This window comes from Balaenoptera borealis (genome assembly GCF_965194805.1).
Source record: "Balaenoptera borealis genome assembly, chromosome: 6".
NCBI lineage: Eukaryota > Metazoa > Chordata > Mammalia > Artiodactyla > Balaenopteridae > Balaenoptera > Balaenoptera borealis.
The window spans coordinates 46,772,346-46,796,527 of NC_138863.1; the positions used below are offsets into that span (position 1 = coordinate 46,772,346).

Here is a 24,182-nt window from a genome sequence, read left to right on the forward strand (position 1 = left end):
AATATATTCAATTCTTTTCTTTTCTCACACCAAAATTCATTGTATTCTTTTGCTCTTCTTTTTTATTTCCTTCCATTTGGGGCTACTGGCATTAGTAGTTGACCAGAATTATATCCTCAGAAATCTCCATTTTGGTTTAGATATATAATACCAAGTTTTATTTATTTATCTATTTATTTATTTTCCTGCTTAAAGGAAAAAAATGAAAACAGCATACTATGAAGATCTTTGCTGTTAAACTGGATTAGATTAAGACGAGTCCCTGTGATGAGGAAAGGTGAACTCATTCAAAGAAATGAATGCCACCTTCTTTTGACAAAATGTCTTACAAATTTAACTGTAATATCTAGACAAAATAATTCCCCACCTTTTTTCTAAGAGTTTTGGTAGCTATGGGCAACTATATAAGGAAGAATCTTTGGCATTATTTCTTTTATTATGTATTTCTATCTTATTTTCCTTTGTTCATTGTATTTTTCTCAGTAAAATATATACACTCTCTTTGGACCTTTCTTACAAATTTCAGAAATATTTTTACATATTTACATTTCCACTATTCTTTCTTTTAATTAATTAATTAATTTATTTATTTTGGCTGCATTGGTCTTCATTGCTGCACGTGGGCTTTCTCTAGTTGCAGCAAGCGGGGGCTACTCTTCATTGTGGTGCGCGGGCTTCTCATTGTAGTGGCTTCTCGTTGCGGAGCATGGGCTCTAGGCACATGAGCTTCAGTAGTTGCAGCACATGGGCTCAGTAGTTGTGGCATATGGGCCCTAGAGTGCGTGGGCTTCAGCAGTTGCAGCACATGGGTTCAGTAGTTGTGGCACACAGGCTGAGTTCCTCCGTGGCATGTGGGATCTTCCCGGACCAGGGATCGAACCCGTGTCCCCTGCATTGGCAGGCAGATTCTTAACCACTGTGCCACCAGGGAAGTCCCTACATTTCCACTATTCTTAACTTTATAATTATCTCTTTACTCTCCCGCTCTCTCTTATTGCTTCTCAGTTTTCCTTCTCCACATCCAGTTCTCTCACTCTTCTCTCTTAGCTAGTAATAAGAATTAATATTCCCTATTATTATTTAGAGGGAGATTATTTTTCCTCTTAAAAAATATAAACACAAAAGTTTAAAAAAATAATTGGTGAGTTTCTTGACTTACTTTACTTATAGAACTTTAGTCCAAAACAGAGAATAAAAATCCCCTACTTATGTTTTGATGAATTGCTAATTTCTAGAGAATGTAAATAATCTGAAATTCACTTTAGGGGAAAAAAGAAAGAAGAAGATATTTGTGAAAATAGTGGGTCTTTCTTAAGCTTGCAGTTGCCCTTTTTAGGGATGGTCACAATTCCTGTGTTTGAGTTGAAGCTCTGTCAATATGCAAATGTAAGACTTTGGAGAGAAAAAATTAGTTTCAGGGCTTCAGTGTCCTTATTAAAAAACGCAGGATATTCTAGATACTTATCCCTGTAGTTTTTTATATCTCTAGCAGTATATAATTCTATGACCTTGCCCTTCACTTCAGCTTTTTAAAATTTTTTAAATAAACTTAGTTTACATATGTTGTATGCTATTTGGTTGTAACATGAAGATACTCACTTTTTTCTCCCAGCATAGCTATTTCTTTTCTCTGGGATTTTTTTTTTTTTTTAAGTTTTCTTTCTCATAGTATTACAAATGACAAGAAATTAGACCTACACGGTAAACAGCTTTTAACATTTCATTCCTAGAGGAAACTTCCCTGCTTTATAAAATCATACCTAACAACCACTTCATATCCAAAAGAGAGAGAGAGAGTAACAAACTTTTTAATCAGTGAAATTGTCACAGTCTAAAATACAGATAAATGTTGTGATTTGACATATTTGCTAACGTTAAAGAATTCCACATTAAGCAGTTCTCCAGAAATATGACTTCCTGTAACAAGAGCCAAATCCAATAGATGTTTCCTGAAGGATTGGCCAATCTTTTAGTAAACATGATTAGAGTGAATAGTCTGCAACTATTTGGGGAGACTTGTTTTTGTTGTTGTTTTGGTTGTATTTTACTGTGTTCCAATATTAGTTTACTTACCAGGTTCAGAATGTTTTGCTTCATTGTTTCTCATATTTTATCATTAGTCTGGGTGTATTTTTAGAATATAATCTGAAAATCCGACTTTTATAAAGCAAAACATCAGGCATTATTTTAAGGGCAAAATAATTTTTTTAATATTTATTTATTTATTTGGTTGCACCAGGTCTTAGTAGAGGCAGCCGGGCTCCTCAGTTGCGGCTCGAGGGCTCCTTAGTTGCAGCAGGCAGGCTCCTTAGTTGTAGCTCCCAGGCTCCTTAGTTGTGGCATGTGAACTCTTAGTTGCAGCATGCATGTGGGATTTAGTTCCCTGACCAGGGATCGAATCCAGGCCCCCTGCACTGGGAGCGTGGAGTCTTATCCACTGTGCTACCAGGGAAGTCCCAAAATAATTTTAATGATAAGAAAAGGGGATTCTGGGCTTCCCTGGTGGCGCAGTGGTTGAGAAGCTGCCTGCCAATGCAGGGGACACGGGTTCGAGCCCTGGTCTGGGAAGATCCCACATTCCGCGGAGCAACTAGGCCCGTGAGCCACAACTACTGAGCCTGCGCGTCTGGAGCCTGTGCTCCGCAACAAGAGAGGCCGCGATAGTGAGAGGCCCGCGCATCGCGATGAAGAGTGGCCCCCGCTTGCCGCAACTAGAGAAAGCCCTCGCACAGAAACGAAGACCCAACACAGCCAAAAAATAAATAATAAATAAATTAAAGAAATCACTATTAAAAAAAAAAAAAGGGGGATTCTGACCTGAGCTTTATAGTAATGATATTATTTTCCCATCCTCCAAGCATCCTGCAATCAAAAACGCTGAAAAAGTTGGTTAATAGCCAGTTTGTGAAATAAAAACAGCAAAATAACTGTCAGGTTACATTTGGCTGCTAGAAGGCAAAATCCATAGCATGAGTAGCTTAAATATGAGGCCATTTACTAGTTCACATTATACAAAGTACAGAGGATGCCTCAAGATTTGTTAATTCAACACAAATCTAAGTGCTTTCTATCTTTTTATTTCCATCACTAACAGCAGGTCATCCTTATCTAGGGATAGTTCTCCTCAACATTATAAGATGGTTGCTTCAGTCATAGTCATCACATACAGACAAAACAAGTGGAAGGAAATATTATGTGCCCTTCCCATGTGGCTCCATTTAGAATAAGGACCTTTTCAAAAGTTCCCCAGCCCTGGAAGATAGCATACTTCCTTTCTCATCTCATTGGTCAGAGATTTATGAAATAGAAATATCTAAACCAATGTCTGTAAGGGAAATGGAATCACCATGATTAATGTGGATTAATGAAGAGTTTATTATTTATAAATTTATTCCTTAGGTGGGCATAGGCTATCCTTCCCTGAGAACTGGACGTATGAACATATTCAGTTCATCTATCAATGAAAAGTGACAGAGAATTGTTGTTGCATAAGCAAATGAGATGACTAAAACAACCTTACAAAGTTAAAAATAAAAAAAGACAAAAATATATCCATAATCTCACTGACCTAATTTCCCTTATTAAAGCATATTTTTCTGTATAAACAGCAATTTTTGCTTAGTTGATCTTAAAGTATACATATATTTTTGTATACAGCTTTTAAAATTCATATTACCATGATTAATCCCCTCTTAATCTTCTAGTCATTATCATTACCAATTTAACTTTGTATAATATTACATCTGGTGGATGGATGTACTGCCGTATCTAATAATTGTCAATGTTGCATACCTACATTGTTTAAAAATGTAATATTATTTCCTATTCTTAAAAAGATTGTACATTTAGTCATTTTCATATTTTTAAATTCCCAAGTGTCATATCAGTACCTTAAAGTATCATCTACGTTTTTTAACAAAGAAAGTACACATTAAGGAAAAATTTTTAGTTGACGATTAAATAATAAGCCACTTATATACTTCCGCTTGCCAACACTACTCAAAGTCCTGCCTTTTTTGTCCTTTATCTCTGTGCAATTGATAAAATCTAACTCTGAATCCTTCAAAAGTTTAATTCCTGAATCTGGAGGGAAAGGGCACTGAATTTTGAAAGCACAAATTACTATGAATTTATAGTTTGGGATTCCAGCAGCCCATAATCCTTTAAGATTTTCGATACGCCATTTTATTTTACCTAGAGAAAATGGCAAACCCTAACATTTTTAAAAGTCCATTATTTCTTGACATTTTGAACAGAAAATCTCAGCCTCTTCTTCACATAGAAAATTGAATCACAGCAAGAAAATCTTCAATTTTCATTTTATTTATTTATTTATTTATGGCTGCGTTGGATCTTCATTGCTGCACACGGGCTTTCTCTAGTTGTGGCAAGCACGGGCTACTCTTCATTGCGGGGCATGGGCTTCTCATTGCGGTGGCTTCTCTTGTCGCAGAGCACGGGCTCTAGGCGTGTGGGCTTCCGTAGTTGCAGCATATGGGCTCAGTAGTTGCGGCACACGGGCTGAGTTGCTCCATGGCATGTGGGATCTTCCCGGACCAGGGCTTGAACCCGTGTACCCTGCATTGGCAGGCAGATTCTTAACCACTGCGCCACCAGGGAAGTCTGAAAATCTTCAACTTTCTGCCTACTCTTCAACAGCTCCATCACAAGACACGCATACACACACACACACACACACACACACACACACACACACACACACACACACACACACACCTCTGAAAAATGTGTCCTATTTCTCTCCCCACAGAGAAAACCTCATTTCAGTGGAAGTTACTCTTTTCTTCAGGCCAGGGTTAGACCCTCTTTACTTGTGTCCAGGATCTCAGTCTCTATTTATTTTATTTTTATTTTTAGCTTTTGTCTCTTCCTCTCTAGTGGCAGAATCATATTAAACTAAGCCCTCCACAAAAGTTTCCCTCAAACACCCTCTCTTACTTTCCAGCATAGATTTGTAAAATGATATCCTCAATTGCTGTTTTCACAGCCTTTGTTCCAATTCCTTCCTCAGGTCACCAGTTGCTGCCCCCCACCACTGTACCAAATTTTATTTTGCAGTGTGCAAGGGTACTGACAATGCCACTGTCACTAAACCCCCTGCATGTTTTTTAAATCTTGTACTTGAACCCTCTGTGCTTTAGACATTGTCAACTTGTGCCAGTTTTATGAACTATTCACTTCCTTAGCATCTATGTCACTACAGCCTCCCAGGTTTCCTTTTGTTTCCCTGTCTATTTCTTAATCTTCTTCTTAGACCTATTTCCCTCATCCTTGTTCTCCACAGTTCACTTATAGGATGTTCCTTCCCCATCTTCACACTCACCTTATAGAGTCACTGTGAGGATTATGTGAATTAATATTTGCACAATCATTCAGAAGAACACCTGCTTCATGTCAAATGCTACATAAGTACTTGTTAATCAAATCAACCTCAGCACTCCACAGAGTAATTTTCATTTTTATGTTGATTCTCACATTTCTGTCTCTACAGAGATGTCTACCCTGAGCTCCATGTCTACATATTGAGCTTCTTATTTCATGGCTCCAATGAACATCTTACAAATACTTAAAACGCTCCTGCTTTGGATGAAAATATTTATTTAAATCTATTATAGTTAGTAATACATAGTCATAGTAAAATTTTGCCTATGATTCATACTATCTCAATAATACCAAATAGAATGCTTACTTTTTTATTGAGATATATTTGACATATAACATTGTGTGAATTTAAAGTACATGATGTGTAGATTTGATATATTTATACATAACAATATGATTATCACCATAGCATTGGCTAATACCTTTATCACGTCACATAATTATTTCTTTTTTGTGGTGGGAACAATTAAGATCTAGTCTCCTAGCAACTTTGATGTTTATAATACAGTACTGTTGTCTATAATCACTATGGTGTGCATTAGATCTCCACGACTTATTTATCTACTGGCTATAAGTTTGTGCCCTTAAACAACATCTCTCCAATTTCCCCATCCCTCAGGCTCTAGTAACCACCATAGAATGCTTACTTTAGATTTATACAGATATATCACTTAGATGAAAACCAAACTACATTTTTTTCTAAATGGCATCAAACACAAATTAAATAGACAATTTCTGGATGGTTTTATTGTTAACATTTTTTGTATTTTTCTCATTGTAAAGATGGGGAAAATAAAATTTCTGGGTACCTAGAACTGATAAGCTTATTATAGTCTTAAAGTTATATTAAAAGAATATACTATAGATACTTTTGAATGAAAAAATTAAATTGGTATCATAAAATTATAACTAAATTGTTGCAAAATACACATAGAAAAAATTACTTAGATACATTTACTTTTCTGTTATTGACTTTTTAAAATAAAAAGACATTGACCATTATGTCAATTATGGTGATAATAAAATATATCACATTTTAATTGTATGTCATAAAACAAGATTCATTTAGATGAAATAAACAACACATATAATAAGACCTCAAGGGCACAATTGGAATTCCTTGATAGACTATGGAGTATTATAGAGAACATACAGTCATGAGCTAAGGCAGAGACTAGAATGTAAACAACTAAGATCACCGGGTTGCAGGGGGCTGTTGGTGGTGGGATGAATTGGGAGATTGGGATTGACATGTATACACTAATATGTATAAATACATAACTAATAAGAACCTGCTATATAAAAAATAAATAAATAAAAAAAAAGAACAACTAAGATCACCATCGCAGCCTCTCTAGTGAGCTCTTGTTATTTGGTCCTCTCTGGAAGTCTACACCACACCTCTCTCTATAGACCAGCAAATCATCTGACTCTGTATATATGTCTACCCCTTGGCAAGTCAGCAGTGGCCAGATGCTAATGTGACTTCATTATTATCCATTCAGTAGGAGTTTGGAGAGCTGACTTTATGAGTAGAGAATATGGGCAGGTTTTCTTAGAAGTAAGGGTGGAGAAAAGGAAGAAATAATTAGTTGAATACTTATTGTCATCTCTAGTAGAGGATTAAGTTATAATTGAAGTCCATTATGTTCCCTTTCATTCATACAGTTTTAAATAATTCTGGTTTATACATTTGTTTTAAATTGCTCCAGTGACTTTTTACTTTCTTTTTTGCAGAACCCTTAATTCATTGATTTGTTCTATAAACATTTATTGAGCTCCTATTAGATACCAGAAAGAACAGATATAATTGCCGCTTTTAAGGACAGAGAAAACAGATAGTAAGAAAATGTGTTACATAGGGATAAGTGCAGTGATTTTAAAAAAAACATGAAAGGGAATGGAACATAATCATGGAGCTATTTTGTCTCAGTGTTCAAGGCAGGATTCTGAAAAGACTCCATTTAAGCAGAGATTTGATACAGAACCAATATATCCATAGCATTTATGAGATTGAATCAGAGCATGATTCCAGGGGTGGAGAGGTAAGGAAGACCCTGTGAGTAGGGATTTACCACAGAATTTCCTCTCTGCTGCAGTTGGGAGTGTCTCTACATCCTTTTCCATAAGAGTAATCATAACGTCTCATTTTCCTAAAATCTTGCAGCAAATGGTACATACTTAGTTTTCAGGCCCTTAGGATAATTCAATAAACTTTATTATGCAAAATTATGAAAAAAATCCAATCTTAAAATAAAACTTCTCAGTAATTTCATAGCCCAGAAAACTAACTGGCTGAGTAAAAATTATTCTCTAATTTCAAGTTATAAGGACTGACATACAGGGCAGTGCTTTCTGCTCTGGAACACATGATTTGTGATTATAGTTGAGGAATGAAGCAGAGAAGGGATTAGGCAGTGAGGGTCTGTTTTACCTGCCAAGTCTTTCCTTCTTGTTGTGAACTTTAAAAGACACCTTCTTCCTAGATGAGATTATACAGAACAATTTTCTCAGAACACATCCCCTCTTAGTAATTAACAACAAAAACCCAACAAAAGCACATAAATTGAGAGAACTGGATACTAAGCATCCTTATAGTACAGGTGATTCTACATTTCCTATAGGAATGTGGCAGGCCATGGCCAGTCCTGCCTCAGGCTTAATTTTTAAGCAACAAGAAATAGAACATGGTAGTCTGTAACTGTGCAGAAAGAAAAGAATTGGCTTACACATTAAAAAGCAAACTCTAGGGCTGATGTATCTCTTCCCACAGACTAACGACAAAAGGGAAGTGACCCTTGCTTCTGAAACAAATCTACTAACCAAGTTTAGAGATACTTTCTTAAGAAACTAGGAGGGCTCCTGCTATGAACTGAATTGTGTCCCTCCCACCCCAAATTCATATGTTGAAACCATAATCCCCAATATGATTATATTCGGACATAAGACTTTTAGGAGATACTTAATGTTAAAATGAGGTCATAAGAGTGGTGTCCTAGTCTGACAGGATTGGTGACCTTATATAAGAGGAAGGGAGAGAGAGATCCTTCTCTCTATATATGCACACACAGAAGAAAGGCCACTTGAGGACATAGAGAGAAGGTGGTTTCTGCAAGCCAAGAAGAAAGCTCTCCCCAGGAGCCTGATTCTGCCAATGCCTTGGTCTTGGACTTCCCTCCAGAACTGTGAGAAATTTGTTTCTGTTGTTTAAGCCATCTAGTTCATGGTATTTTCTTATGGCAGCCGTAGTAGACTAAGATAGCTCCTGTGAGCTTTATCCACAAAATCACTTGTATCCTCACCTAACAAAGATCCATTTCAAGCCGTGTTGGCTGGTTGGAAGTGATAGCAAAGAAAAACTACCTTGAACGAGGTCTAATTCAGCATTCTTGCCAAACCTCTAACCTGGACTAGGTCACTGATGATTGCCTACCTTAAGCATTGAGGCTCTTTCACTCATTTTTTACCAGCTGGCCTATCAACATAAACTTCCTTTATAATATTGCATGCTCAGAGTTCCAAAAAACTTACGCTGCCAACATGCTTTGGAGCATGGTTCCATTCTAAGATGATGACTGCCTTAATCAAATCTGTAGTGTCTTTTTCAAATTTTGACTTAACCATTTTTATTACAACAAATCACACTAATCAATCCACAGAGGAATGTGTAAATATAATTTTTACTAATATTTACATTTTCTTTTACCAAAACTTTTTTTTTAATTTGACAGTATAAAGCAATAACTAAGGCATTTGCTTTAGAATTAGTACATCTGCACAACCGCTTACAAGCTGTTTTCTTGGAAAAGTTATTTTATCATTTTGAACCACTGTTTGTTTTCTCTATCAAATGAGGATAAGTTAACAACATTCTCTTAGAGTGTGAAATATAAATGAGAAAGAAATAATAATTAAGGCTCATTATTGGAAACTGCTTTTCGTATTATGATTTATTATCATTAAAGTGACAAACTGTAATTTCACCACCCCATGGTAAAAACAAAAATAAGGTGGCTTAAAAGCAGGCATCTAGAGAGAAAAATCTAAACAAAGACTTAATCGACAATATGAAAATTAATCCCAGATATTTCAAGAGCTGACTATAATTACATGTTTGAAATGGGGCTTAAGTAAAATAGGAATTTGCTCTTTTCAACTCTAGTCTTTAGCCAAGATTTTTTTAAATGCGTGTATATGTGGTTTCTATTTCTTCTAAAGTTTGGGGAAAAAAGAGAAAATATGTTACTTAACAGATTTTTCAAGTACCTCTTTTAGATGTTCCCTTGTGTAGACTTCTTCTAATCTATTCATTCAGGCTTTGACTGATGGGTGAACTTCTGTATCCTCTTCCCAGGTATGAGAGGCAAACACCTAAGTTTTCTAAGGTTTATGACCTATTCCCTAATCTAATATGGTTCGCTAAGGCTTGGGCCAAAAACTAGCTACCCATATATATGGATAGAGTGATGTGGAAATATTTACACAGTAATAAGTATAATTACTAATGAAGTGTAGAGCTAAAGCTAGGAATAGAAAACATTTAGACAACTTACTGAATCAAAAATTACAGTGATGATCACAGTAAAAACTTATATTGGTCAGTTAATTGTACTTGTAGGATTAGCAAACCAGAGAAATCAATTATTTTGAGAAATCAATTTTTATCCCGTAGTTCCCATGGTGATATTGCCTAATCATCTTCTTCAAGTCACAATAAAGGTATATCGCAAAAAGAAGTAAACAGAGAGAGACTAAGTGATTAATACATTTAATTATAGTTTCCTGCATTGGATTTGGTCTCTATTCCACAAATCTTGTTTATTTTAAGGGTGCTTTGGGATCCTATCCTGCCTCTGTCACTTACTAGCCACCTGGGCATATGAGGTTGGAAAACAAACCATGTATCTCTAACATAAATTCAGTATACCTGCCCCACTGGCTACACAGCATTATTATCAAGATACAGTAACCTGGGGCTTCCCTGGTGGCGCAGTGGTTAAGAATCCGCCTGCCAATGCAGGGGTCACGTGTTCGAGCCCTGGTCCGGGAAGATCCCACATGCTGCGGAGCAACTAAGCCCGTGTGCCACAACTACTGAGCCTGCACTCTAGAGCCTGCGAGCCACAATTACTGAGCCTGTGTGCCACAACTACTGAAGCCCACGTGCCTAGAGCCCGTGCTCTGCAACAAGAGAACCCACCACAATGAGAAGCCTGCACACTGCAACGAAGAGCAGCCCCCTCTCGCCGCAACTTGAGAAAGCCCACTTGCAGCAGCGAAGACCCAACCCAACCAAAAATAAATAAATTTAATAAATTTAAAAAAAAAGATACAGTAACCTAATAGGTAAGAAACCACTTCAAAAAATAATAAATCATTACAAAATACAAATGTTTTATAATGATATATCTTTGTACTTCTATTATCATTCTTAAAATAAATGTGGTTGAATATACCATACAGCCAGAGCCTCAGGAAATTTGATCTTAATTTTAACTGTAGGTCATAGATAAATAATCCTGATACCAAAATAATGCTTATAGTGATGACTCAATGCCTCAGTAATGTGAGATCCAGGGGGGAAGTTAATGAAGAGATAAGGCTCTGTACTGACTTGTTAGAATTTGGTATGTGGCAACCGTGCAGTTACACAGCCTTACATCTCTCTTGGGAAACTGCCCAAACATTTGTATTTTCACAATGTATTTATTTAGAAAAATACTCTTTTCCTGAGAAAAATCTGGCTCTCAAATCTCTCACTGAGATTATGCAATTTCAGTAACTCTATTCCGGAACAAGTGTTGGAAGTCTAGTGAGAAATATATTTAACAAAAATCCATTTCCAAACTCTAATTGTTGTGAATATTTGGGAATTTTCAGTTGAAAATACTACTTATAAAAAATGAACTTCAAAACATTAAAAAGAAGAAACTGTAAGAATACCAATAGGGCTTTTTGTCTTCCTCCACTTACTGTAGATTTATTCTCATGTTACCTTTCTTCATTCATTATCCTTGGTGTTAGGGCACTGCAAACTCACCCAAAATGAGAAACAGCCAAGAAAGCACAAAGGTTAGAGATAAAAACAAGCTCTAGGTTTTAGTGGGCAGCTCCCCCAGGGTTCAGCCAAATTGAGTGGAGGGAAGTATTAAACACCAAGAGGATAACAACATTGCCACTGCTGAGCAGAAAATTGGAATTATTTTTCAAGTTATATTTTTTCTTTTTTTCTGGTTGTTGGGTTTTGTCTCTCCTGTCTTTCATTGCTACACTGCAAATAAATAAGCAGCCAACAAGAAATTTCTTTTAGACATGGCAAAGTACTCATTAAACTTAGAGATTAATAGTAATATTTTAAAAAAGAAAAAGTTCAATGATGTGTGATAAAGAAAATCTGAACTAGGAAGTTTAAATTATATAAGCACCATGATGATAATATACACGTAAACACAACATGTGATTTTTCCAGATAAATTTATAAGATGACAAAATAACAAGAGTGTACCCCAAAACTAATGATAGGATAGAGTAATAACTGCCTACATGTTGTTATATGCCTTTCCCAAAATGATGTATTAGAACTTTAATGCTGGGGACTTCCCTGGTGGCGCAGTGGTTAAGAATCTGCCTGCCAATGCAGGGGACACGGGTTCGATCCCTGGTCCAGGAAGATCCCACATGCCGTGGAGCAACTAAGCCCATGCGCCACAACTACTGAGCCTGCACTCTAGAGCCCATGAGCCACAACTACTAAAGCCCATGTGCTCTAGGGCCTGCATGCCACAACTACTGAGCCCACGTGCTGCAACTACTGAAGCCTGCGCGCCTAGAGCCCGTGCTCCGCAACAAGAGAAGCCGCCTCAATGAGAAAGCCTGCACACCGCAACGAAGAGTAGCCCCCGCTCGCAGCAACTAGAGAAAGCCCGCATGCAGCAACGAAGACCCAACACCGCCAAAATTTTAAAAAAAAAAGAAAGAAAGAAATTTAACGCTATCCTTCCAGCCTACTATTGGTCTCTTCCATTACCTGTGAGCTTTTTGCTCTTTGAATCCTGCCACAAGTTCTCATCCACATCAACATCCGTTGCCATTTCCTTTGAGTTGTTCTCACCAAAGCCAAATTGCCAACATATTTCTAGCTCCAATGGACTTGGATTCTTAGAAAAACATTCATTTTACATTAAGATTTGTACTGCCTCATCTTACAACTTGTAGCCCAGGAAACCTCCCATACCTAACCAAATTATAACAAAAATGTCTCTCAGTTTGGGCCTAAGGGCTTTACAAATCAGTGCTATATTTTCAATTGTTTAGATTTTCAAAGAGTCTGAGATGACATTCTCAACAAAGAATAAGCTCAATATAGCTCAACAAAGAATAAGCAAAATATTTTGCTTCCTTTTTTACACTACACCCAAAATGATGTCAAGGATTACTTAAAATGATTATAATAGCTAAAATTTATTAGTCATCATTCTAATGACCTTTCCATTTAATCCTCACACTCTATAAATAGGTTTTAGTAAAATACCCAGTCTATAAATGAGTAAATAGAGGCAAAGAGAGGATAAATATATTGTCAAATTCACGTAACTAGTAAGGTACCGAACTGGTATTTAAAGTTTTACAGTCTGTACTAGGTTACTAGAACTGCCATAAACAAAGTATGACAGACTGGGTAGCTTAAACAACAGAAATGTATTTCCTTACAGTTCTGAAGGCTAGAGTTTGAGATCAAGGTGTCAACAGGGTTTATTTCTTCTAAGGCCTCTCTCCTGGGTTTATAGGTAGTCAGTCTTTCTCTGTGTGTCTGCGTTCTCTTTTTTTTACTAAAGACACCAGTCATAAGACCCACCCCAATGACTTCATTTATCCTTAATTATCTATTCAAAGGTCTTATCTCCAAATACAGTCACATTCCGATGTACTGGGTGTTAAGACGTTAACATATGAATTTGGAGAGGACACAGTTCAGCTCATATCACAGTGTTAATCCAGATCCCTCCTCTTAACCACTAAACATGCAAAAGGAAGGGAGGGAGGGAGGAGGAAAGGAAGGAGGAAGGGGCGAGGGAGGGAGGGAGGGAGAGAGATGTTACTTAGGGCATTACTTGGATTGATTTGATGGCTCTTGGTTTCCATATGGGATATAGCCACCTCTACCACAGTAATATACTTGTCAAGCAAACCAGAATAACCTTGAAGGCAGCTGGAGGTAGGGTGCTTTCTAGACAATGCTGAGACAGATTGACCAATTCTTGGGACAGCAGCTTGGTATGGTGATGTGACCTTGAGCTCTGAGGTTACACAGATATAGGTGCAAATATTAGCTCAGTTTCATTCTACTTGGAAAAATTATATTCCCTTTCTGAGCTTCAGTTTTCTTAACATAGGTGTAATATTTCATATAGGATAGGATTTTTAAGAGTATTATAGTTTAAATGAAGTTCATAGATGAGCTCATATCCTCAACAAGTGAAAACCTCAAAGTTCTTCATTTTTCCTTTCCATTTTTGGCTCCTCACCTACTAGATTCACACAGACCACTTGCCTTTCTTTCACATACCCTCTCAAGAATATTAATATCATAAATAAATAGTGAAGTAATAAATAATACATTTCTTTCACCTAATTACCTCTTTTCTAAGCACACCTTTCTTTAGTCATCTCTCCTACACACTCACCATCTCTTGACTGGATTTAAGCAATCACCCTGTCTTCTTTCTTTGAGTTGCAAATTACCTATCACTTAAGCAAAATTTTACAAATAGAAATCTACTCTATTCATTTTATATTTTCTTTGAAAAATTTCTTTTTAAACAAATTTTTCAATTAAAATATTTTATACTTCCAGAAAAGTGGAATAAGCAATACAAAAGACACAATTAGAAAAATAAATGTGGATAGATGGACATTCCATCATATTGATTCTAATGTCTATTTTTTGGTGGGATTGGTAGAAATAAATAAAACTGTATGGATATATCAAATGATCCATATTGTAACCTAATTTTAATTCACAAAGTTTATCCACATTAATTCATTTATTTATCCTTATGTCAGTCATTATGTTGGGTATTGAACATAGAATTGTGAATGTTATGCTAAGAATGGAAAATGCTGTAGTGATGGAGAGACAGTGACTATGTATGCAAATAAATATGTAAGTGGTGATAAGTGCTATTCCAAAAACAAACAAGTCATTACTTTTAGGAATGTAAAATGGTGCAGCTGCTTTGGAAAACAGTTTGGCAGTTCCTCAAATGACTAAACAGAACTATCATATGATCCAATAATTTCATTCCTAGGTATATACCTAAAAGGAATAAAAACATATGTCCTTACAAAAACTCGTGCACAGATGTTCATAGCAGCATTATTCATAATATCAAAAAAGTGGTAACAGCACAAATGTTCATTAAATGATGAATGGATAAATAAATTGTGGTATATTTATAGAATACTTTTAGCAATAAAAAGAAATTAAGTACTGGGACTTCCCTGGTGGCACGGTGGTTAAGAATCCACCTGCCAATTCAGGGGACACGGGTTCGAGCCCTGGTCTGGGAAGATCCCACATGCCACTGAGCAACTAAGCCTGTGTGCCACAACTACTGAGCCTGCGCTCTAGAGCCCACAAGCCACAACTACTGAGCCCGTGTGCTGCAACTACTGAAGCCCGCATGCCTAGAGCCCATGCTCAGCAACAAGAGAAGCCACCGCAATAAGAAGCCCGCGCACCGCAACAAAGAGTAGCCCCCACTCACAGCAACTAGAGAAAGCCTGCGCGCAGCAACGAAGACCCACCGCAGCCGAAAATAAATAAATAAGTAAAGTTTTAAAAAAAGAAATTAAGTACTGATATATGCTACAGTATGGGTTAACCTTGTAAACATTATGCTAAATGAAAGAAGCCAGACTCAAAGCCATTATATGCAATGTCTAGAATTAGGTGATATATAGAAACAGAAATTATATTAATGGTTTCCTAGGAACGTGGGGATGGGAAAATTGCTGGGGGTGATGGCGAAAGGGTGAGAAATTTCCTTATAGGGTAATGAAAATATTCTAAAATTGATTGTGGTGATGTTTATACAACTCTGTGGATATAGTTATAGCTATTGAAACATTTTTTAGAATTGAAATTATCAAAATTAAAAGTTTGTGCTTATCAAAATATATGTATAAAATTGAAGAGATAAGACATAGACCAAGATAGAATACTTATATATATTTGGCAAAGAACTTATATCCATAATATATAAAGAGCTCCTACAATTCAATAATGAAAACACAAAAAAATCTTTAAAAAGAACCCTCAAGTTATTGGGGGTAGAGAGTAATAGAGGAACTGGTGGTTGTTACTTTTTAAATATGGTGCTCAAAGAAGGTCTTTTGGAGAGAGGATACCTGATAAGTGTCCTAACTAAAAGAAGGGAGTCTGTCATTCCAGGATCTTGTAGAAGAGTGCTCCCATGACAGGAAATAACAAATTTAAAGTACTAAACCTAGAATGAATATGCTATGTTCAAGAATCAACAGCTTCAGTGGAGCCAAGGGATTAGTAGACAGTATCCATAAAGCTGAGTAATTACAGAAAAGACTGACAGGAAATAAAGTTGAAAGGGGAGCTGGGAATGACGTATTGGACACCTTTTCCCTTGTCAAAATGATCCTCCCTAATGATGATGATGGGGCTACAACAAAATATTTCCTATCTCCTGCCTTGTGTCTTTAACTGCCCTTATACTGTTCCACTTAGAAAACATAACCTCAAATGTAATCTGTCCTGGGCTTCCCTGGTGGCGCAGTGGTGGAGAGTCTGCCTGCCAATGCAGGGGACACGGGTTCGAGCCCTGGTCTGGGAGGATCCCACATGCTGCAGAGCAACTGGGCCCGTGAGCCACAACTGCTGAGTCTGTGCGCCACAACTGCTGAGTCTGTGCGTCTGGAGCTTGTGCTCCGCAACAAGAGAGGCCGCGACAGTGAGAGGTCCGCACACCGCGATGAAGGGTGGCCCCCGCTCGCCGCAACTGGAGAAAGCCCTCACATAGAAACGAAGACCCAACACAGCCAAAAATAAATAAATGAAGCTTTCATTTAAAAAAAAAAAAATGTAATCTGTCCTGACCGAATTCATCCCTAATATGTACACCAATCAATATTTATATTAATTTACCAAGTTGTATGACTAGCACAACAATTCACTCAGCATATACTTGAATCCTCTGACCTTCATATTCTGTATCTATTCAATGACTCAGTTTTATCAATACTAACTCAAAATGCCTGCCCCTTTCTCTGTAGTTCACTGATAACTCCCTTTTCATAATTTCAATCTGATTTGCAACATTCTAGCTGTTAATTCCACTTATAATTTTGCCCTCTCAACATCTTTCCATACATGCTGGATTTTATTAATACACAAAGCATATCATACTTTTTAATATTTTTCTAGCTCGGAAAACCTACTGACTTTTTCTTATCTGTAATATTATCTCTCAAGATATTTTCCGAAAATATTTTATGGGAAAATAGTCCCTTGACATATAAATTTGGAAATGCAGTTACTATATCTCCCATAGAAGATACTATTGCACATTACCACATTAAGGATTCTTTAAAAGTCCTAGAGTTAAGAAACCTATATAAATTTTTAAACTTAGATATAAATATATATTAATCTATGAACACTTTTTAAATATAATAACTAATAACATCTTGCTGAACTGGTATTCTAGGAACATACCTTGACTAAAAAGGTTAAAATTGATGCTGCAAATTATCATTAAAGTGACTATAAAATGTAAGTTATATGACATAACTACGTTATTCCGCAAAGTGAGTAAAATGTGTTAGTTCAAATGCATAAATTTTTAGAACTGAAATGTAATTTAAGGACAATCTAGCCCAAGTCAAGCATTTTTTGAATCAGATTCAGAAACGTAAATTTCCAAAGGTTACTTAGGTTGCTGGCAGAGCTGAGCTTAGAATTTCTAGTTTATTGCCCTAATGTATAAATACTATTTTTATTCAAGGTAAATAATTTAACATATATTTATTGCCCACTACTATGTGCCTGGTATATGCAAAGATATTCTCACAATTCATCTTGGCACTTAACATTGCATTTGTATTTAATTCAATTGGTTGAGCATAAATTCCTTAAGGGTCAAGGCTTTCTCTAGATTTTTAAATCTCCCTTTGTGACTAACATATTATTATGCACAACTAGTCACTGACTCAACACATTCATGTAATATATTCTTGCTTAAATAACTTCTGATGACAGATCACAAATTAAAGAGGATTTAGCAAGAGTGAAGACCCTCTTCCTGGTTCATAGCTGGTGCCTTCTCGCTGTGTCCTTACATGACGGAAGGTACAAGGGACCTCTGTGGGATCTCTTTTATAAGAACACATCCCATCCTTCATGATCTAATCCCTTCTGAAATGTCCTGCTTCCTAATACCATCACCTTTGGGAGTTAGAATTCTACATAAGGACTTGGGGGAACACAAACATTCAGACCATAGCATAATCCCACCAATGTTAAAGGTCCACATCCTCACCAACATTTTGTATTGTCAGTTTTTATTAATTTTAGTTGTGGTATCTCATAATAGTGCTGATTTGTATTTTTTGATGAGTGATGATGTTGAGCATCTTTTAATATGCTTATTGACTGTATATATATAATCTATTGAAAAGTGCCTGTACAATCTTTAATCCATTTTTAATTGCATATTTATTTGTAGTTCTTTATACATTTTCAATATATAATCTTAAGATGTATGAATTTCAAATACTTCCTCACAACTTGCCTTTTCAGTATCTTAATGGTGCTTCCTTTGTTGAACAGAAGTTCTTGATTTTAATGAAATCCAATTATCAGTATTTTATTTTTAATTGGTGCTGTCTATATCTTGATTCAAAAATGCTTGCCAGCCTCATCATGAATATATTCTCATATGTTTTTTTCTCCTAAAATTTAATGTTTTATCTTTCACATTTAGATGGTTGAATTCTCTTGAATCAATTTTTGTGTATGATACCAGGTTGGGTAATACATATTTTTAATGGGGCCAGCTATTTAAGACAATAGAGTACAGAAAGGTACAAGGATGTGTAAGAAGTGTGTTAATCAATGCATAGCTTCAGGTCGGGTTTGCTATCTTGTTTGTCATTTTACAATGTAATAATGCATTTTGAAATTTAAAAATAAGTTCATTACAATAATATATAATTACATCAGTTCACTCTAGTTGATCTCCACAAATTACAGTTTTATGAATGTTATAACAAGTTGTACTATTTTTTCAGTGGCGCACCCAAATCAGTCTTCTACACTGCTCTTAGAAATTGAAATATTTAGTGGTTTTGGTCACTTTTCAGAGGCAACATTGTGGAGAAGAAAAAGTACTGAACTAGCAATCTGCTCACTTGAATTCAAGTTCAGTATCAGTCATTAATTAGCTATGGCTTGCTATAGAGCATACTCATAGTTTTTTATGTCCAACACCCTTGCTTTCTCCTGGAAGCTACACCTGTCCACTCCACCCTTAAACTCATATACTTACATTAAGATTTGCAGTGTTTTGACATTTTCCTATTCCCTGACCCCTGACTTTTTTAGGGTCCACCAATTCTGTGCTAGTCTCCTGTAGCTCTCCACCTCAAACATATTGGTCCAGTGGTGGGACACTTCCAAACTGAAACTATCAGTGCTATGCTGAAGCTATGTGAATCTAGTCCATGAAGAAAAGTAGTCACACTATTCTGATTAGGCCTTCCATATGCACAATTCCTTCATATCCACAGTTCCTCTATATCAGCGGTTCCACATCCAAGGATTCAAGCAACCGTGGATCGTGTAGTACTATAGCATTTACTATTGAAAAAAATCCATGCATAAGTGAACCCATGCAGTTCAAATCCATGTTGGTCAAAGGTCAGCAGTGTATATGTATATTTGTGCATACATTTAAATACATATATATTTGTGAATTCAAATACTTTATGATATGATTTAGAAGTTATGTAACACTGCTACCAACTAAAATTCAAAAATGTGTTAACATTTCCAAAGTGTTGTGAGAAAATAGGTTATACATTTCACTAGTGATTTTAATGAAGTTTAAAGCAAATGCCATTTATTACTTTATTATTTATTATGACTACATTTTAATGATGTGTATTACAGCTGTGATCCACTATAGACATAAACAGAATATTCTTTAAATTGTTTTTGATGGAATATCTGTTCCTGCATTTCTGAATAACATTTACTGATAACATTGCTCTTTCCTTCCTGATTCCGATTGCATCAGCAGCTGAGCACGTGCATGCATTCTCTTCTTTTTCTCTTCCCATGCTGTGTGAACATTACACATTTCCTTCCACTTTTGAATCCAAAGGAAAAATAGCCTTAAAGAAAAAAATTTATATGTGCTTTTCCAGTATTTTTTGCTATTGATCTTTAAATAATTTTGAAACAGGAAGTCTAACTCTCCTGCTGAAATCTGTTTCCTATAGAGAGTAAATGTGTTGATTTATCACTTAAAGTCACTTTTCTATGAAACTCTTTTGAATCAGATAACTCCCTAAGTTGAGGGAGAAGAACTGGGACAAAGGACTGGCTAGAATGTTAGACATTTCTTTTTTCAACAGTTCTGTTTGCAATCTCATAGAAAACCTGGTTAGGAAATTGGTTATAAAAACAGAAACATACTTTAAAGGAAACAAAGATGAAAATTTGGAAATGTGTTTCTTTTTTGAACATGGGAGTAAAGGGAAAGAGAAATCAGAAATTGAAAGTTGCGTTAAAGAAATAATAGAAAAATGCAAGAAAAATTAAAGTAAAATTAGTTCTGACTCAAAAAAAATAGTTATGAGAAAGATGTGGCAAATAGAATTGCAAATGAAAATGGATCTTAATACATACTTAGTCATGTTGATCAGGATTACCCATGTCTCTGAGTTATTGTCATTTTAATGTGTATTTTCAAGATTGAAATATGACCTCTGCACTTGAATATTATTAGCTATATGCACTGAAAGTATGTGTGTCTACAATATTGAATGCTAATACACATGTTTTAAATATGACTCATGGAATTTGTGGACAGAAATGTATGAGAATACAAATTAAATGTCGTAGAAATTTACATGTGGAGGTATGCATAAGGTTCCTACTAGTCTATATATAAATCCACATTAACATTTTATTTATTAGATATATCTGTGTTCTGTATTTCAGAGATGATTGATGCAATGAAGAAAGAACAGATTTTTTGTGTTTCTGTATGTCTGCTTCTTAGTTGTGCCTCTGCCCCTCTTAATGCTGTTCCTGAGGAAGATGAAGAACATACAAACATTACAGGTAAAATGTTAGAAGCATTCATCTTTTTAAGCTAGTCAAAGCTCTCAATTTTAATCCAAAAATTTAATACATTTTTCTCCATCTTGTAGAAAAATCAGTTTTTATTGAAGTGACATTTTTCCAAAATCTTAGTCCAAAAAAAAAGTCACTTTAGCAAGGAAGATCTCTTTTTTCTCAGACTATATATTAAATACTGAAGTACCTCTGAAAAATTGCAAGGAGCAAAATGATATAGATACAACTCTCTATGAACCTTGATGTCACCCTTTGTCTGGGAAAAGTATGAGAAGGAAAAGGAAAGTACAAACATCTGAGGTTTCAGTCATTCTCTCCTTGCGTTTATTCCTCAAATAAAAAACTTCTCAGATGAGTCCAAAGTAAGAATCTAGTCAAGCAGGACACCAGAAGATCTGAGTAATAGAAGATAGTTCTAATCCCATAAAGTTCTGTGTCTAAAAATAAAATACAGTTGACCCTTGAGCAATGCAGGGGTCGGGGCACGAACCATCAGTGAAGGCAAAAATCCACATATAACTTATAGTCAGCCCTCCGTATCCATGATTCCTCTAAGTCCTGCGTTCTGCATGCAGATTCAGCCAACCACAGATCACGTAGTACTATAGTATTTATTACTGAAAAAAAATTTTGTATAAGTGAACCCATGCATCTCAAACCCGTGTTGTTCAAGCATCAACTGTTTTAACAATAAAACAATAGAACAAGGAGGAGACTGTGTAGTGATCGTTATTATAGATTTATTTCTTTCTTAAAAGTAATATTTTGTGGCAAATTAGTAAATTAGTGATAAAAATCTCGTCATTGTTAATAATGAGAGACTGAACAAAGTGATAGCTTCTATTCATTTGTATATATGTTTATGATGTACAAAAGATTTCCATAAATACATTTTGATTTCGTATCTCCAACAGCTCTTTAATGTGACTTTGTTCCTTGTACTAACCTTTGATAAAGATTGAATAAATATATCTTATGTGCCTGAAACTCCGGTAGGTGCTAGGGAAGAAGTGATGACTGAGACCAGTTTCTCCAAAATTTCATGGTTTCACAAGGGAGACTTTAATGTAGACAGATTATTTCAGTGTAATGTAGTAAGTGAAATGATAAGAGGCATGCATAAGGGTGCTGCTGTTGACACAAAGAAAAGGGGGACTCATCTAAACTTGGCTCTCTGACAGCTTGGCACAGGGAAGTGGCCAAATGGTACATGCTACATCACTTCAGCCTGCACCCAAAAATGCGACACTGGGAGCAGATCTGAAGGTCTAGACCCACTGGACCCACAGCTTGAAGTCCATCTGCCCAGGCAGGCCCAGCCTACATCAGCCCCCAGCTGACCGGTCGATAAGAAGCAAACCCAGCTGGGATCAGAAGGGCCATTCACATCCTACCCATGAATGAAAAATAAAGGCTTATTATTATATGCCACCGAAAAATACATATATATTATTGGGAAAATTTCCTAAAGATGGAACATTATTTGATAAAGTAAAAACCATTATGTGCCTTATGAGAGTAAGAATGTGGGCACTGTGAGATGGACTCTAATTCTTCATTCCACTCATTTTTCAAAAGGGATGGCTAAAGTTCTAATATTCTGGAGGTTGGGTAGAGAAGGAATGCAGAGGTTACAGTAAGTCCCAACAGGGCAAAGCAGGCAATCCCATCTTAGAAAGTGGGAGGAGAAAGAGTCCAAGTGTTCCTAATATTCACCTCATCCAAGCTCCCTCAATTAGGCTGAGAAAATGCATGCCAGTTAACCAGGATGTTCCTGAAGTTGTTGCTGCTGCCACAGTCAGCCAAGAAACCAGAATTAACCCATCAATAATTAAACCCAAGTTTAAAATCTCTGGGTAAATCCAGACCAAACCCACCTGGATAAGGAAAAATTTTGATCTTAAAGCTAGATTTGAAGACCACTTAGCTGACTGGCTGCACAGTCTTATGCAGTTTTGGTTTTCTTTTGTTTTGTTTTTAATTAATCTTGTGATAGCATGATCCTGTGTCTGTATCGATTCAATTTTGGAGATACCATCTATCACAATATGCCAAGGTTATGCCATCATTTTATAGATGTATGCCATTTCATTGAAATACTGTACTAGCATTTTATTGAAAAACATTACAAGATTTTATGGCTTCCCTCACAAGTCAATAGTAGACTTTTTAAAATTAGTTCAACCAGCAGGGAGGATGAAATAGAGAAACTTTTTGATAAGATAAAAATGATTAAAAAATAGTGGTGATAAGGTTTTTTTTTTTTTTTTTTTAAATTCCTTTAGACTGGGAGAGACGAGATTAGCAGGGAGCATTCAGAGAAAGGCAAGTATGTTTCATAACATTTAGAATCAGACAGACCTGAGTATGCATGTGTAGTTTGCCACATAGCAGCTTTGCAAAATTAGATGAGTTTATGTAAACTCTCTGACTCCCAGTATCCTAATCTATCAGTAAGTGATCTAAATAACTACATTTAAATGGTTGTTATATAAACTGCATAAAAGCATCTGGCATATTTCCTAGCACAGAGGAGGCAGAGTACATGTCTGTGCTCTTCCTTTCCAGAGAAATCAAGTATTTTAGTTAGAGAGTCAAGTAGCATGTAGACTCCTAGATAGTAGGTTAACCTTAAAGCTCTAGGTTCCCAAACAAATTCCAGGAGAATGAGGATTCTAATAGTCAAGGATATGACACATCCCCAAATATTATCATAAGCCTTCCATTCAACATCCCAGGACAGGGGGAGGGAAGACTGAGATTTTAATTCTCAGACTGTGAGACATAAAATATTGGGCTGGCCAGAAAGTTCCGTAAGATGTGATGGAAAACCCCGAACTTTTTGGCCAACCCAATATAAGAAATTAATTATGAAAATAATTACATATAAACCATAATTCTGTTTATCTCACTACATCAGATTAACGTCCTGTTACATTGTCTTGTATGTTTTTTCCAGTTTTATGGCCTTAGGTAGATCCTTGTCACAGTCAACGCTTTCTTCAGGTCTCAGGAAAGTGACCCCTGATCCACTCAGAAAAGCTTAAGTATCTTATTATACACTTACACAGCATCCTGAACTTCTTGAATATTTATATAACTGTCTTTAGTGTCAGCATGCTCCATGAAGCGGGGGGGTGGTTACTGCCACCTAATTTACTATCATATCTGCCATGACAGCACAGTGCCTGACACACATGACCAACACACGATTGTTAACTTTTGAAAAGGTTTATCTAAATTAAAAAATGAAAACAAGACAAACTTTCATCCCTTTTAAGTGGCATGGCATGGCTGTGTGTCCAAAGGGGCCACCTGATCACTCCCCCAAAACTTGAGCTTGCTCAAGTGCGAGGTTGCAAGCTCACTGCACAAAAGAATA

The 24,182-nt window shown here is 36.1% G+C and overlaps 1 protein-coding gene across 3 annotated transcripts in view; it reads left to right on the forward strand.

The window, feature by feature from the left end:
- TFPI (tissue factor pathway inhibitor) overlaps nucleotides 1-24,182 on the forward strand; it is a 103,701-nt gene that overhangs the window by 44,179 nt on the left and 35,340 nt on the right. For all 3 annotated transcript variants that reach the window (XM_082397611.1, XM_082397613.1, XM_082397612.1), the window contains exon 2: nucleotides 20,663-20,785. In XM_082397611.1, coding sequence (XP_082253737.1) covers nucleotides 20,665-20,785 — 121 coding nt within the window. In that variant the 5' untranslated portion in view covers nucleotides 20,663-20,664. The remainder of the gene's footprint in view (nucleotides 1-20,662; nucleotides 20,786-24,182) is intronic.